The sequence below is a fragment of the Aphelocoma coerulescens genome, unplaced genomic scaffold (genome assembly GCF_041296385.1).
Source record: "Aphelocoma coerulescens isolate FSJ_1873_10779 unplaced genomic scaffold, UR_Acoe_1.0 HiC_scaffold_379, whole genome shotgun sequence".
In the NCBI taxonomy this organism is placed as follows: domain Eukaryota; kingdom Metazoa; phylum Chordata; class Aves; order Passeriformes; family Corvidae; genus Aphelocoma; species Aphelocoma coerulescens.
In genome coordinates this window covers 1-12,332 of record NW_027183722.1, presented here as the reverse complement: position 1 = coordinate 12,332, position 12,332 = coordinate 1, and the positions used below count along the sequence as shown (strand labels likewise).

General features: G+C 59.1%; 1 protein-coding gene across 1 annotated transcript; it reads right to left on the bottom strand.

The window, feature by feature from the left end:
- Window positions 1-3,841: 3,841 nt before the first annotated feature.
- LOC138101642 (electron transfer flavoprotein subunit beta-like) lies at window positions 3,842-10,820 on the bottom strand. Its single transcript, XM_068999416.1, has 6 exons — window positions 10,749-10,820; window positions 8,305-8,463; window positions 6,863-7,015; window positions 6,530-6,592; window positions 6,002-6,160; window positions 3,842-4,113 (listed from the first exon to the last, which is right to left on the bottom strand). The coding sequence occupies exons 1-6, from the start codon at window positions 10,803-10,805 to the stop codon at window positions 3,940-3,942; spliced, it is 765 nt and encodes a 254-aa protein (XP_068855517.1). The 5' UTR covers window positions 10,806-10,820; the 3' UTR covers window positions 3,842-3,939.
- Window positions 10,821-12,332: the final 1,512 nt, after the last annotated feature.

Genomic DNA, 12,332 nt, shown 5'->3' with positions numbered 1-12,332 from the left:
CGCCGCTCCTGCAGGGCTTCCGCGGCGCTGATTGGTCCGCGCGGCCGCAGCGCCCGCCCCCGCGCTCTTCCCATTGGTCCGAGCCCCTGCCTGTCTGCGCGAGCCCCGCCCCTGCGGACAGCGCCCTGCCTCGCCCTTTGATTGGGCGGCGCGGTTGATTGACAGCGCGGGGGGGCGGGGCGAGGCGTTGCTGGGCAACGCGGCGCCGCTGCTTCGGAGGCCGGGACGAACTGGGACAAACTGGGACAAACTGGGACGCACTGGGAGCGGACTGGGACAGGCTGGAACCCCCCGGGGGCCTGGACTGGGTGCCGCTGGGTCTTACTGGGACAAACTGGGACTCCCCCAAGGAGCCATCTGGGCCTGAACTGGGAGCTGCTGGGCTCTGCTGGGACGCCCTGCGGCCGAACTGGGACAAACTGGAACCCCTCTGGAACTGAACTGGGATCTGTTAGGTCATACTGGGACGAACTGGGACACAGCAGAGCCCGTCTGGGGCCGGTCCGGGGCTTGCTGGGTCACACTGGAACAAACTGGGAGCCCTCCAGTGCTTAACTGGTTTATACTGGGCCTCACTGGTAATTAACGCTTCAAAACCCACCCAAAAACCGGGCCCCCCCCGCCTCTTAAGCCACGCCCCCATGGACCGCCATGACGTCATCGAGTGGCCACGCCTTTATTGGGGTGGGGGGGAAGGCACTGGGAGAGCACTGGGAGCCACTGGGACAGGCTGGGAGGGCACTGGGATGAACTGGGATAGGCTGGAAGGCACTGGGAGAGCACTGGTCCAGCCTGGGAGGCCACTGGGATGAACTGGGAGGCCACTAGCATGAACTGGTAAAACACTGGGAGCCACTGGGACAGGCTGGGAGGGCACTGGGATGAACTGGGACAGGCTGGAAGGCACTGGGAGAGCACTGGGGTGCACTGGTCCAGCCTGGGGGGGCACTGGGATGAACTGGGAGAGCACTGGGATGAACTGGGACAGGCTGGAAGGCACTGGGAGAGCACTGGGATGAACTGGGACAGGCTGGAAGGCACTGGGAGAGCACTGGGGTGCACTGGTCCAGCCTGGGAGGGCACTGGGAGAGCACTGGGATGAACTGGGACAGGCTGGAAGGCACTGGGAGAGCACTGGGGTGCACTGGTCCAGCCTGGGAGGGCACTGGGATGAACTGGGAGGCCACTGGGATGAACTGGGAGAGCACTAGGATGAACTGGGAGGCCACCGGCATGAACTGGGACAGGCTGGAAGGCACTGGGAGAGCACTGGCATGAACTGGGAGGCCTCTGGCATGAACTGGGAGCACTGGGATGAACTGGGAGCACTGGTCCAGGCCGGAAGGCACCAAGAGACACCGGACGGGGGGGGGGATTAAAAAACCAGCAGCGCCAGACTGGGATGCACCGGCTGTTACTGGTCGTTACTGGTCATTACTGGGAGGCACTGGGGGTTACTGGGAGGCACTGGGAGGCACTGGGAGCCACTGGGCCAGACTGGAAGGTACTGGGAGAGCACTGGGATGAACTGGGACAGGCTGGAAGGCACTGGGAGAGCACTGGGGTGCACTGGTCCAGCCTGGGGGGGCACTGGGATGAACTGGGAGAGCACTGGGATGAACTGGGACAGGCTGGAAGGCACTGGGAGAGCACTGGTCCAGCCTGAGAGGCCACTGGGATGAACTGGGAGAGCACTGGCATGAACTGGGACAGGCTGGAAGGCACTGGGAGAGCACTGGGATGAACTGGGACAGGCTGGAAGGCACTGGGAGAGCACTGGGGTGCACTGGTCCAGCCTGGGAGGCCACTGGGATGAACTGGGAGAGCACTAGGATGAACTGGGAGGCCACCGGCATGAACTGGGACAGGCTGGAAGGCACTGGGAGAGCACTGGGATGAACTGGGAGGCCTCTGGCATGAACTGGGAGCACTGGGATGAACTGGGAGCACTGGTCCAGGCCGGAAGGCACCAAGAGACACCGGACGGGGGGGGGGGGGGGGGATTAAAAAACCAGCAGCGCCAAACTGGGATGCACCGGCTGTTACTGGTTGTTACTGGTCGTTACTGGGAGGCACTGGGGGTTACTGGGAGGCACTGGGGTGCACTGGGAGCCACTAGGCCAGACTGGAAGGTACTGGGAGAGCACTGGGATGAACTGGGACAGGCTGGAAGGCACTGGGAGAGCACTGGGGTGCACTGGTCCAGCCTGGGGGGGCACTGGGATGAACTGGGAGGCCACTGGCATGAACTGGGACAGGCTGGAAGGCACTGGGAAAGCACTGGACCAGCCTGGGAGGGCACTGGGATGAACTGGGAGAGCACTGGGATGAACTGGGACAGGCTGGAAGGCACTGGGAGAGCACTGGGGTGCACTGGTCCAGCCTGGGAGGGCACTGCGATGAACTGGGAGAGCACTGGGATGAACTGGGAGAGCACTAGGATGAACTGGGAGGCCACCGGCATGAACTGGGACAGGCTGGAAGGCACTGGGAGAGCACTGGGGTGCACTGGTCCAGCCTGGGAGGGCACTGGCATGAACTGGGAGGGCAGTGGCATGAACTGGGAGGGCACTGGAAGGTACTGGGAGAGCACTAGGATGAACTGGGAGGCCACCGGCATGAACTGGGACAGGCTGGAAGGCACTGGGAGAGCACTGGCATGAACTGGGAGGCCTCTGGCATGAACTGGGAGCACTGGGATGAACTGGGAGCACTGGTGCAGGCCGGAAGGCACCAAGAGACACCGGACGGGGGGGGGGGGATTAAAAAACCAGCAGCGCCAAACTGGGATGCACCGGCTGTTACTGGTTGTTACTGGGAGGCACTGGGGGTTACTGGGAGGCACTGGGGGTTACTGGGAGGCACTGGGAGGCACTGGGAGCCACTGGGCCAGACTGGAAGGTACTGGGAGAGCACTGGGATGAACTGGGACAGGCTGGAAGGCACTGGGAGAGCACTGGTCCAGCCTGGGAGGGCACTGGCATGAACTGGGAGCACTGGCATGAACTGGGAGCACTGGCATGAACTGGGAGGCCTCTGGCATGAACTGGGAGCACTGGGATGAACTGGGAGCACTGGTCCAGGCCGGAAGGCACCAAGAGACACCGGATGGGGGAGGGGGGATTAAAAAACCAGCAGCGCCAAACTGGGATGCACCGGCTGTTACTGGTTGTTACTGGTCGTTACTGGTTGGCACTGGGAGGCACTGGGGGTTAGTGGGAGGCACTAGGAGGCACTGGGAGCCACTGGGCCAGACTGGAAGGTACTGGGAGAGCACTGGGATGAACTGGGACAGGCTGGAAGGCACTGGGAGAGCACTAGGGTGCACTGGTCCAGCCTGGGAGGGCACTGGGATGAACTGGGAGGGCACTGGGATGAACTGGGAGAGCACTGGGATGAACTGGGAGCACTGGTCCAGGCCGGAAGGCACCAAGAGACACCGGACGGGGGGGGGGGGATTAAAAAACCAGCAGCGCCAAACTGGGATGCACCGGCTGTTACTGGTTGTTACTGGTTGGCACTGGGAGGCATTGGGGGTTACTGGGAGGCACTGGGGTGCACTGGGAGCCACTGGGCCAGACTGGAAGGTACTGGGAGAGCACTGGGATGAACTGGGACAGGCTGGAAGGCACTGGGAGAGCACTGGGGTGCACTGGTCCAGCCTGGGGGGGCACTGGCATGAACTGGGAGCACTGGGATGAACTGGGAGCACTGGCATGAACCGGGAGGCCTCTGGCATGAACTGGGAGCACTGGGATGAACTGGGAGCACTGGTCCAGGCCGGAAGGCACCAAGAGACACCGGACGGGGGGGGGGGATTAAAAAACCAGCAGCGCCAAACTGGGATGCACCGGCTGTTACTGGTCGTTACTGGTTGGCACTGGGAGGCACTGGGGGTTACTGGTCGGCACTGGGAGGCACTGGGAGGCACTGGGAGCCTCAGATGCGGCCGCTGTGCCTCAGTTTCTCCACCAAGGCCCCGACGTTTTCCACTTTCTCGCCCCCCGCCCGGGCCGGCGGCTCCCGGAGCTGCAGCACCCTGAGGCGGGGGGAGCCCCCCGGGACCCCCAGATCGGCGGCCGGGAGCACTTCCAGAGGCTTCTTCTTGGCTTTCTGGGGTGGGGGAGGGGTTGGGGGAGGGGTTAGGGGGGGGTTGGACCCCTCCCCAAAAGGGAGAGCACCCCCCGGAAGTACGGCAAAGCGCCCCCCCAAAAAAACCACCCCAAAAACCACCCCAGAAACCACCCCAGAAACCACCCCATAAACCACCCCAAAAACCACCCCAGAAACCACCCCAGAAACCACCCCAAAAACCACCCCATAAACCACCCCAAAAACCACCCCAAAAACCACCCCAAAAACCATCCCAAAAACCACCCCAAAAACCCCCCCAAAAACCACCCCAAAAACCACCCCAGAAACCACCCCGGGTGCTCTCAAAACCGTCTTAAATTGCTTCAAAATTGCCCCAAAATCCCCTTAAATCCCCCCCCAAAATCCCTTAAATCTCTCCGAAATCTCGCCAAATCCCTCCCAAATCCCCTTAAATCCCCCCAAACCTCCAAAAATCCCATCCCGATCCCCTTAAATCCCACCCAGATCCACCAAAATCCCACCCAGATCCCCTTAAATCCCTCCCAACCCCCCCAAAATCACCCCAGATCCCCTTAAATCCCCCCAAATGCCCAAAAATCCCCCCAGATCCCCTTAAATCCCCCCAAATCCCCCAAAATCCCACCCAGATCCCCTTAAATCCCAAAAAAAACCCAAAAATCCCCCCAGATCCCCTTAAATCCCTCCCAAACCCCTCAAAATCCCACCTAAATCCCTCCCGAATCCCCAAAAATCCCCCCAGATCCCCTTAAATCCCCCCAAATCCACCAAAATCCCACCCAGATCCCCCCAAAATCCCTTAAATCCCTCCCAAATCCCCCAAAATCCCACCCAAATCCCCTTAAATCTCTCCGAAACCCCACCAAAATCCTGCTAAATCTCCCCAAATCCCACCCAGATCCCCCCAAAATCCCTTAAATCCCTCCCAAATCCCCCCAGATCCCCTTAAATCCCCCCAAATCCCCCCAAATCCCACCCAGATCCCCTTAAATCCCTCCCAAATCCCCCAAAATCCCCCCAAATCCCCTTAAATCCCTCCCAAACCCCCCAAAAACTCCTCCCCAGCCCCCCAAAATCCCTCAAAGCCCCCCCAAAATCCGGGCTCAGGTGTGGGGGGGAACAGGCGCTCCCAGGGCGGGGTGGGGTTTGGGGGGGGTCCCGAGGATTTGGGGGGGTCCCGAGGATTTGGGGGGGGGGGGGTCCCGGTGATTCGGGGGAGGGTCCGGAGGATTTGGGGAGGGGTCCCGGTGATTTGGGTGGGGGGGTCCCCGAGGACTTGGGGGGGGTCCCGGTGATTTGGGGGGGGGGGGTCCCGAAGATTTGGGGGGGGTCCCGGTGATTTGGGGGGGCCCGAGGATTTGGGGGGGGGTCCCGAGGATTTGGGGAGGGGTCCCGGTGATTTGGGGGGGTCCCGGTGATTTGGGGAGGGTCCGGAGGATTTGGGGAGGGGTCCCGGTGATTTGGGGGGGTCCCGGTGATTTGGGGAGGGTCTGGAGGATTTGGGGAGGGGTCCCGGTGATTTGGGGGGGTCCCGGTGATTTGGGGAGGGTCCGGAGGATTTGGGGAGGGGTCCCGGTGATTTGGGGAGGGTCCCGAGGATTTGGGGGGGGTCCCGAAGATCTGGGGGCGTCCCCGAGGATTGGGGGGGGATCCTGAGGATTTGGGGGACCAGGGAAACACCCATAAATTGGGGGGTGGGCGATCCCAAACCCCCTCCCCAACACCTCGGGACAACAGGTCTACCCCGCGGTGTTTTTTTTGGAGGGGGAGCAAAATCTCAGGAATTTATGAGAAACCGCTGGGATTTTTTTGGGGGGGGGATACCCCCGGGATTTAAAAGAGGGGGTCCCCATGGATTTTTTTTTTGGGGCGGGGGTCCCGCACCCACCATGATGTTGGGCAGGGTGGCGTAGCGGGGCTCGTTGAGCCGCAGGTCGGCCGTGAGCACGGCCGGCAGCCGCAGCCGCAGCGCCTCCAGGCCGCCGTCCACCTCCCGCTCCACCCGCGCGGCGCCGTCCTCCAGCTGCACCCGCGACGCGAACGTGCCCTGCCGCACCGCCCAGTACGCACTGGGAGCCCTCCCAGTATGGACTGGGAGCCGTCCCAGTACCAGCTGTAACCCCCCTCCCCCAATTCCCAGCGCGTCGCACCCCCTTAGGGGGGGATATATCCCATCATCCCCCGCGGCACAGGGGGGAATATATCCCACAATCCCCTGCGGCGGAAGCGGTGAATATATCCCACAATCCCCCTCCCCGGCAGGGTGAATATATCCCATCACCCCCCGCGACTTAAAGAGAGAGGGGGGGGATATATCCCATCATCCCTCCCGCCGCGGTGCATGACGGGATATAGTCACCCCGCCGCTCGGCCGCCATGGGAGGATATATCCCATCGTGCCCCGCGCGCGGCCTACCTGCGGCCAGTCCAGCATGGCGGCCAGGAGCTGCCCGGTCTGGTTGCAGTCGTCGTCGATGGCCTGAGGGTGGACAGAGGTGCTTTATAGGTGCTATATAGGTGCTATAGGTGCTATAGGGGACCCTCAGGGCACATAGGGACCCCCAGCGCGTCCGGGGAGCGCGTCCAGAGGGGCTCCGTGGGAGTGCGGAGGGGCCTACGGTGGCTGTGAAGGGTCAAGAGGGGCCTACGGTGGCTGTGAGGGGTCAATAAGGGTCTATAGGGGTCTATAGGGATTTATAGGGGTTTCTAGGGGTCTATGGGGGTCTCTAGGGGGTCTCTAGGGTCTCACCTGTTTGCCCAGCAGCACCAGCTGGGGCTGCAGCCGCCCCACGAGCGCGGCCAGCGCCGTGGCCACTTCGTGCGGCCCCACGGTGGCCCCTTCGGCCACCTCGGCCAGCACGGCCCGGTCAGCGCCGACGGCCAGAGCCGTGCGCAGCGTCTCCTGTGGGCGGGGAGGGGGGAAAAGGGGTCAAAACCAGCCCCGAAATTGCCCCAAAACTGCCCCTGGGTGTGTCTGAGGGGTGAGAAAAGCTCTCCGGGCCCCGCTCGCCACCTGTGACCACCCACAAACTACCCCAAAACTACCCCAAACCAGCCTAAACTGCCACAAAACCAGCCCAAACCACCCCAAACCCAGCCCAAACCACCCGAAACTACCCCAAAACCATCCCAACGCACCCCAAACCCATCCAAACCAGCCCAAACCATCCCAAAACTGTCCCAAACCATCCCAAGCCACCCCAAAACCACCCCAAACCATCCCAAACGGCCCCAAACCCACCCCAGACCCACCCCAAAACCATCTCAAACCACCCCAAACCCATCCCAAACTACCCCAAGCCACCCAAAACCACCCCAAACCATCCCAAACCGTCCCAAAACTGTCCCAAAGCACCCCAAAACCACCCCAGACCCACCCAAACCACCCCAAACCATTCCAAAACCACCCCAAACCCACCCTAAACCCATCCAAAACCACCCCAAAACCACCCCAAAACCATCCAAAAGCACCCCAAACCATCCCAAACCACCCCAAAAGTGTCCCAAACCCACCGTGAACCATCCCAAACCACCCCAAAACCCACCCCGAACTACCCAAAGCCACCCCAACCCACCCTAAAATCCCCCCAAAAAAACTCCCCCAAAAAACCCCAACGCCCCCCCAAAAAACCCCCAAACCCCCCTAAAAGCCCCCCCAAAAAACTCCCAAAAAAATCCCAAAAAAACCCCAAATCCCCTCAAAAGCCCCCCAAAAAATCTCAAAAAACCCCCAAAAAACCCCAAAAGCCCCCCCAAAAGCCCCCCCAAAAACCCCCCAAAAAACTCCCAAAAAAACCCAACCCCCCCCAAAAAAACCTCAAAAAAACCCCAAAAAACCCCAAAAACCCCCAAAACTGCCAAAAATATCCCAACCCCCCAAAACCCCCCCCAAAAAATAAAAAAAAAAACAAAAAACCCCCCAAAAAACCCCAAACCCCCCTAAAAGCCCCCCAAAAAAACCTCAAAAAATCCCAAAAACCCCAAAAAAACCCCAAAACTCCCAAAAAAACCCCAACCCCCCCCAAACCCCCCCAAAAAATCCCCAAAAAATAGAAAAAAAAACCCCGAAAAACCCCCCAAAAAACCAAAAAAAAACCCCAAACCCCCCCTAAAAACCCACCCAAAAAATCCCAAAAAAATCCCCAAAAAATCCCCAAACCCCCCCAAACCCCCCCTGCACTCGAGGCCCACCTGGCTGGCCCGGGTGCCCAGGCTGAAGGCCACGACCTCGGTGGCCACGCCGGCCTCGCGGAGCCGCACGGCCTCTTCCAGGGCGATCTCACAGAAGGGGTTCAGGGAGTGCTTCACCCCCTGCGCCTGCACCCCGGCCCCGCCCGGCGCCACACGCACCTGGAACACAGGAGGAGTTTTTGGGGATTTTTGGGGATTTTTTGGGATTTTTCAGGGATTTTTTAGGATTTTTTTCAGAGTTTTTTGGGGTTTTTTTTGGAATTTTTTAGGATTTTTTTTAAATTTTTTTGGGGTTTTTTTGGGTTTCCTTTCTAATTTTTTGGAGTCCTTTTGGAGTTTCTTTAAGGATTTTTTGGGTGGGATTTTTTGGATTTTTTGGGGATTTTTTGGGGATTTTTTTGGAATTTTTTGAGATTTTTCCGGGATTTTTTGGGGATTTTTTTGGAATTCTTTGAGATTTTTTTTGATTTTTTGGGAGGTTTTTTCTCAGTTTTTTGGGGGTTTTTTGGAATTTTTTTGGAATTTTTTGAGGATTTTTGAGAATTTTTTTGGGGCTTTTTGTTTGGTTTTTTTTAATTTTTTTTTATTTTTTTGGGATTTTTTTTGAGATTTTTTGGAGATTTTTTCAGGATTTTTTGGAGTTTTTTGGGGAATTTTTTGGGATTTTTTTGGGCGTTTTCTTGGGATTTTTTGGAGGTTTTTTGGGGGTTTTTGGGCAATCTCCCAGAAGGGGTTCAGGGAGTGCTTCACCCCCTGCGCCTGCACCCCGGCCCCGCCCGGCGCCACACGCACCTGGAACACAGGAGGAGTTTTTGGGGATTTTTTGGGGATTTTTTGGAATTTTTAGGGTTTTTTTTATTTTATTTTTTGGGGATTTTTTGGGATTTTTTGGGGGTTTTTTGGGTTTTTTTTCGGATTTTTTTGGGGTTTTTTTGGGGAGTTTATTGAGGGTTTTTTGTTTTTTTTTTTAATTTTTTGGAGGGTTTTTTTTATTATTTTTTGGGGATTTTTTGGGGTTTTTTTGGTTTTTTTTCTGATTTTTTTGGGTTTTTTTTCTGAGTTTTTTGGGGTTTTTTTGGAATTTTTTTAGGATTTTTTGGGTTTTTTTGGGTTTTTTGGGGGGATTTATTTTGGATTTTTTGGGGTTTTTTTGAGGCTTTTTTGGTGGCTTTTTCGGAGTTTTTTGGGTTTTTTTGGGGATTTTTTTGGGGATTTTTGGGGGTTTTTTTGGAGCTTTTTGGGGTTTTTTTGGGTTTTCCTTTGGTTTTTCTTGGATTTTTTGGGGGAGTTTATTGAGGGGTTTTGGGGTTTTTTTTCGGATTTTTTTTTGGTTTTTTGGGGTGTTTTGGGGGGTGTTTTGGGGGGTATTTATGGCTTGGGGCTGTCCTCAGGTTTGGGGATTTTTTTGGGGTTTTTTTGGGTTTTTTTTGGGGTGTTTTAGGATTATTTACACTTTGGGCGTGTCCTTAGGTTTAGGGCTTTTTTGGGGGGGTTTTGGGGTTATTTTGGTTTTTTTGGGGGGGGGGTTTGGGGGCGGTATTTATGGCTTGGGGCTGTCCTCAGGTTGGGGGGCTCTTTTTGGGTTATTTTGGGGTTTTTTTTGGGGTATCCTTCAGAGAACCCGGCCGTGTCCGGCATTGTCCGGCTCTGTCCGGCATTGTCCGGCTCTGTCCGGCATTGTCCGGCTCTCTCCGGCCATGTCCGGCATTGTCCGGCATTGTCCGGCTCTGTCCGGCATTGTCCGGCTCTCTCCGGCCGTGTCCGGCTCTGTCCGGCATTGTCCGGCTCTGTCCGGCCATGTCCGGCATTGTCCGGGTCTCTCCGGCCATGTCCGGCATTGTCCGGCTCTGTCCGGCATTGTCCGGCTCTCCCCGGCTCTGTCCGGCATTGTCCGGCTCTCTCCGGCCATGTCCGTCCGTGTCCGGCATTGTCCGGCTCTCTCCGGCTCTGTCCGGCTCTGTCCGGCAATGTCCGCCTCTCTCCGGCCATGTCCGCCTCTCTCCGGCCATGCCCGGCTCTGTCCGGCATTGTCCGGCATTGTCCGGCTCTCTCCGTCCGTGTCCGTCCATGTCCGGCCGTGTCCGGCATTGTCCGGCTCTCCCCGGCTCTGTCCGGCCATGTCCGGCTCTGTCCGTCTCTGTCCGGCCATGTCCGTCCATGTCCGGCCGTGTCCACCCCAAAACCCCACCGTCCATTTTGGGGGGGAGGGGGCCGATTTTGGGGCTTCCGGGGGGGGTCCCCAGGAGGTTCCTCACGGGGGGGGTGGGGGAGGGGTCCCCAGGTACCCGCGGCCGCCCAGGTGTGACCTTGGCCCCTCCCCCCACCACCCAAAAACCGCCGGGAATTCGGGTGGGGGGGGGGGGGGAGGCCCCGGGGGGGGGGCCCGGGGGTCCCGGGGGGGTCTCGGGGGGGGTCCCCTCCCCTCCCCTCCCCCCCCCCCGTACCTTGACGGCGAAGTCGATCACGCGCTTCACCCCCACGAGCACGCGCAGCGCCGCCATGGCCCGGAAACCACGCCCACTCCGGCACCGGAAGCCACGCCCCTTCCACCCGGAAGTCACGCCCACTCCACCCGGAAGTCAGGGCACGTCACAGAAACCACGCCCCCTCCGCAGAAAACCACGCCCACTACCGCCGGAAGTCACGCCCACTCCATCAGGAAGTTACGTCACTTCGCAGAAACCACGCCCCTTCAGGGAAACCACGCCCCTCCAACCCAGGCCACGCCCAGTCCCCGTACAAGCCACGCCCCTCCTTGTAAATAGCCGCGACCACGCCCCTTTCTCCCTGAAGCCACGCCCACTCCACTGAAGCCACGCCCCATCCCCGTAACAGCCACGCCCCCTTAACCCAGAGGCCACGCCCCTGCAGGGAAAGCCACGCCCCTTCTCCCGGAAACCACGCCCCCTACTCCCGTAAAAGCCACGCCCACCCCCAAAGAAACCCCACGCCCCTCCCTCCCAACAAAACCACGCCCCCTCCCAATAAAAGCCACGCCCCTCCCTGGAAAGCCACGCCCCCAACCACACCCCTTCAGAAAAGCCACGCCCCTCTCCAAAAAGGCCACGCCCCCTCCCCAAAAAGCCACACCCCCAGTAAGCCACGCCCCCTCCCGGAAAAAGCCACGCCCCCTCCTCCCCCCCCCCCCCCCCCCCCCAAAAAAAAAGAGCGCCACATCCCTCCAGTAAGCCACGCCCCTCCCCGGAAATACCACGCCCCCAAAACACGCCCTCCCCCTAAAAGCCACGCCCCCTCCCCAAAAAAGCCACATCCCTCCAGTAAGCCACGCCCCCTTCCCGGAAAAGCCACGCCCCCTCCCTTAAAAAAGCAACGTCTCTCCAGAAAGCCACGCCCCTTCCCCCAAAAGGCCACGCCCCCTCCCCAAAAGACCACGCCCTCTCCCCAAAAAGCCACGCCCACCCACGTAAACCACGCCCATCCCAGCTAAACCACGCCCCTCCCCTAAAAAAGCCGCATCCCTCCAGTAAGCCACGCCCCCTCCCAAAAAGGCCACGCCCCCCTCCCCCAAAACCACGCCCACCCATTTAAACCACGCCCCTCCTCCCCAAAGCCACGCCCTTCCCAAAAAGCCACGCCCCCTCCTCCCACAAACCACGCCCACCGCAGTGACCACGCCCCCTCCGCCCAGAGCGATGACGTCACTCTGCGGCGAAGCCACGCCCCCTGTGGGGAAAGGGAGTGGGCGTGGCCCGCGCGCGTCACGTGACAGGAGGCGGCGGCGGGGCGCCCCCCGCGGGCCGGGATTTGGGGGGGGTTTTTGGGGTTTTTTTGGGGCGATTTTGGGTGGGTTTGGGGTTTTTGGGGTTTGGGAGGGGTTTGGGGGTTATTTGGAGCGGTTTTGGGGTTTTTTTGGGGGGTTTTTTTTGGGTTTTTTTGAGGGGTTTTTTGAGGGGGTTTTTGGCGGTTTTTTTGGTGGTTTTTTGGGGTTATTTTGAGGGGGTTTTTTGAGGGGATTTTTGAGGGTTTTGGGGTTTTTTTGCGTGGATTTGGGGTTTTGGGTGTTTGTG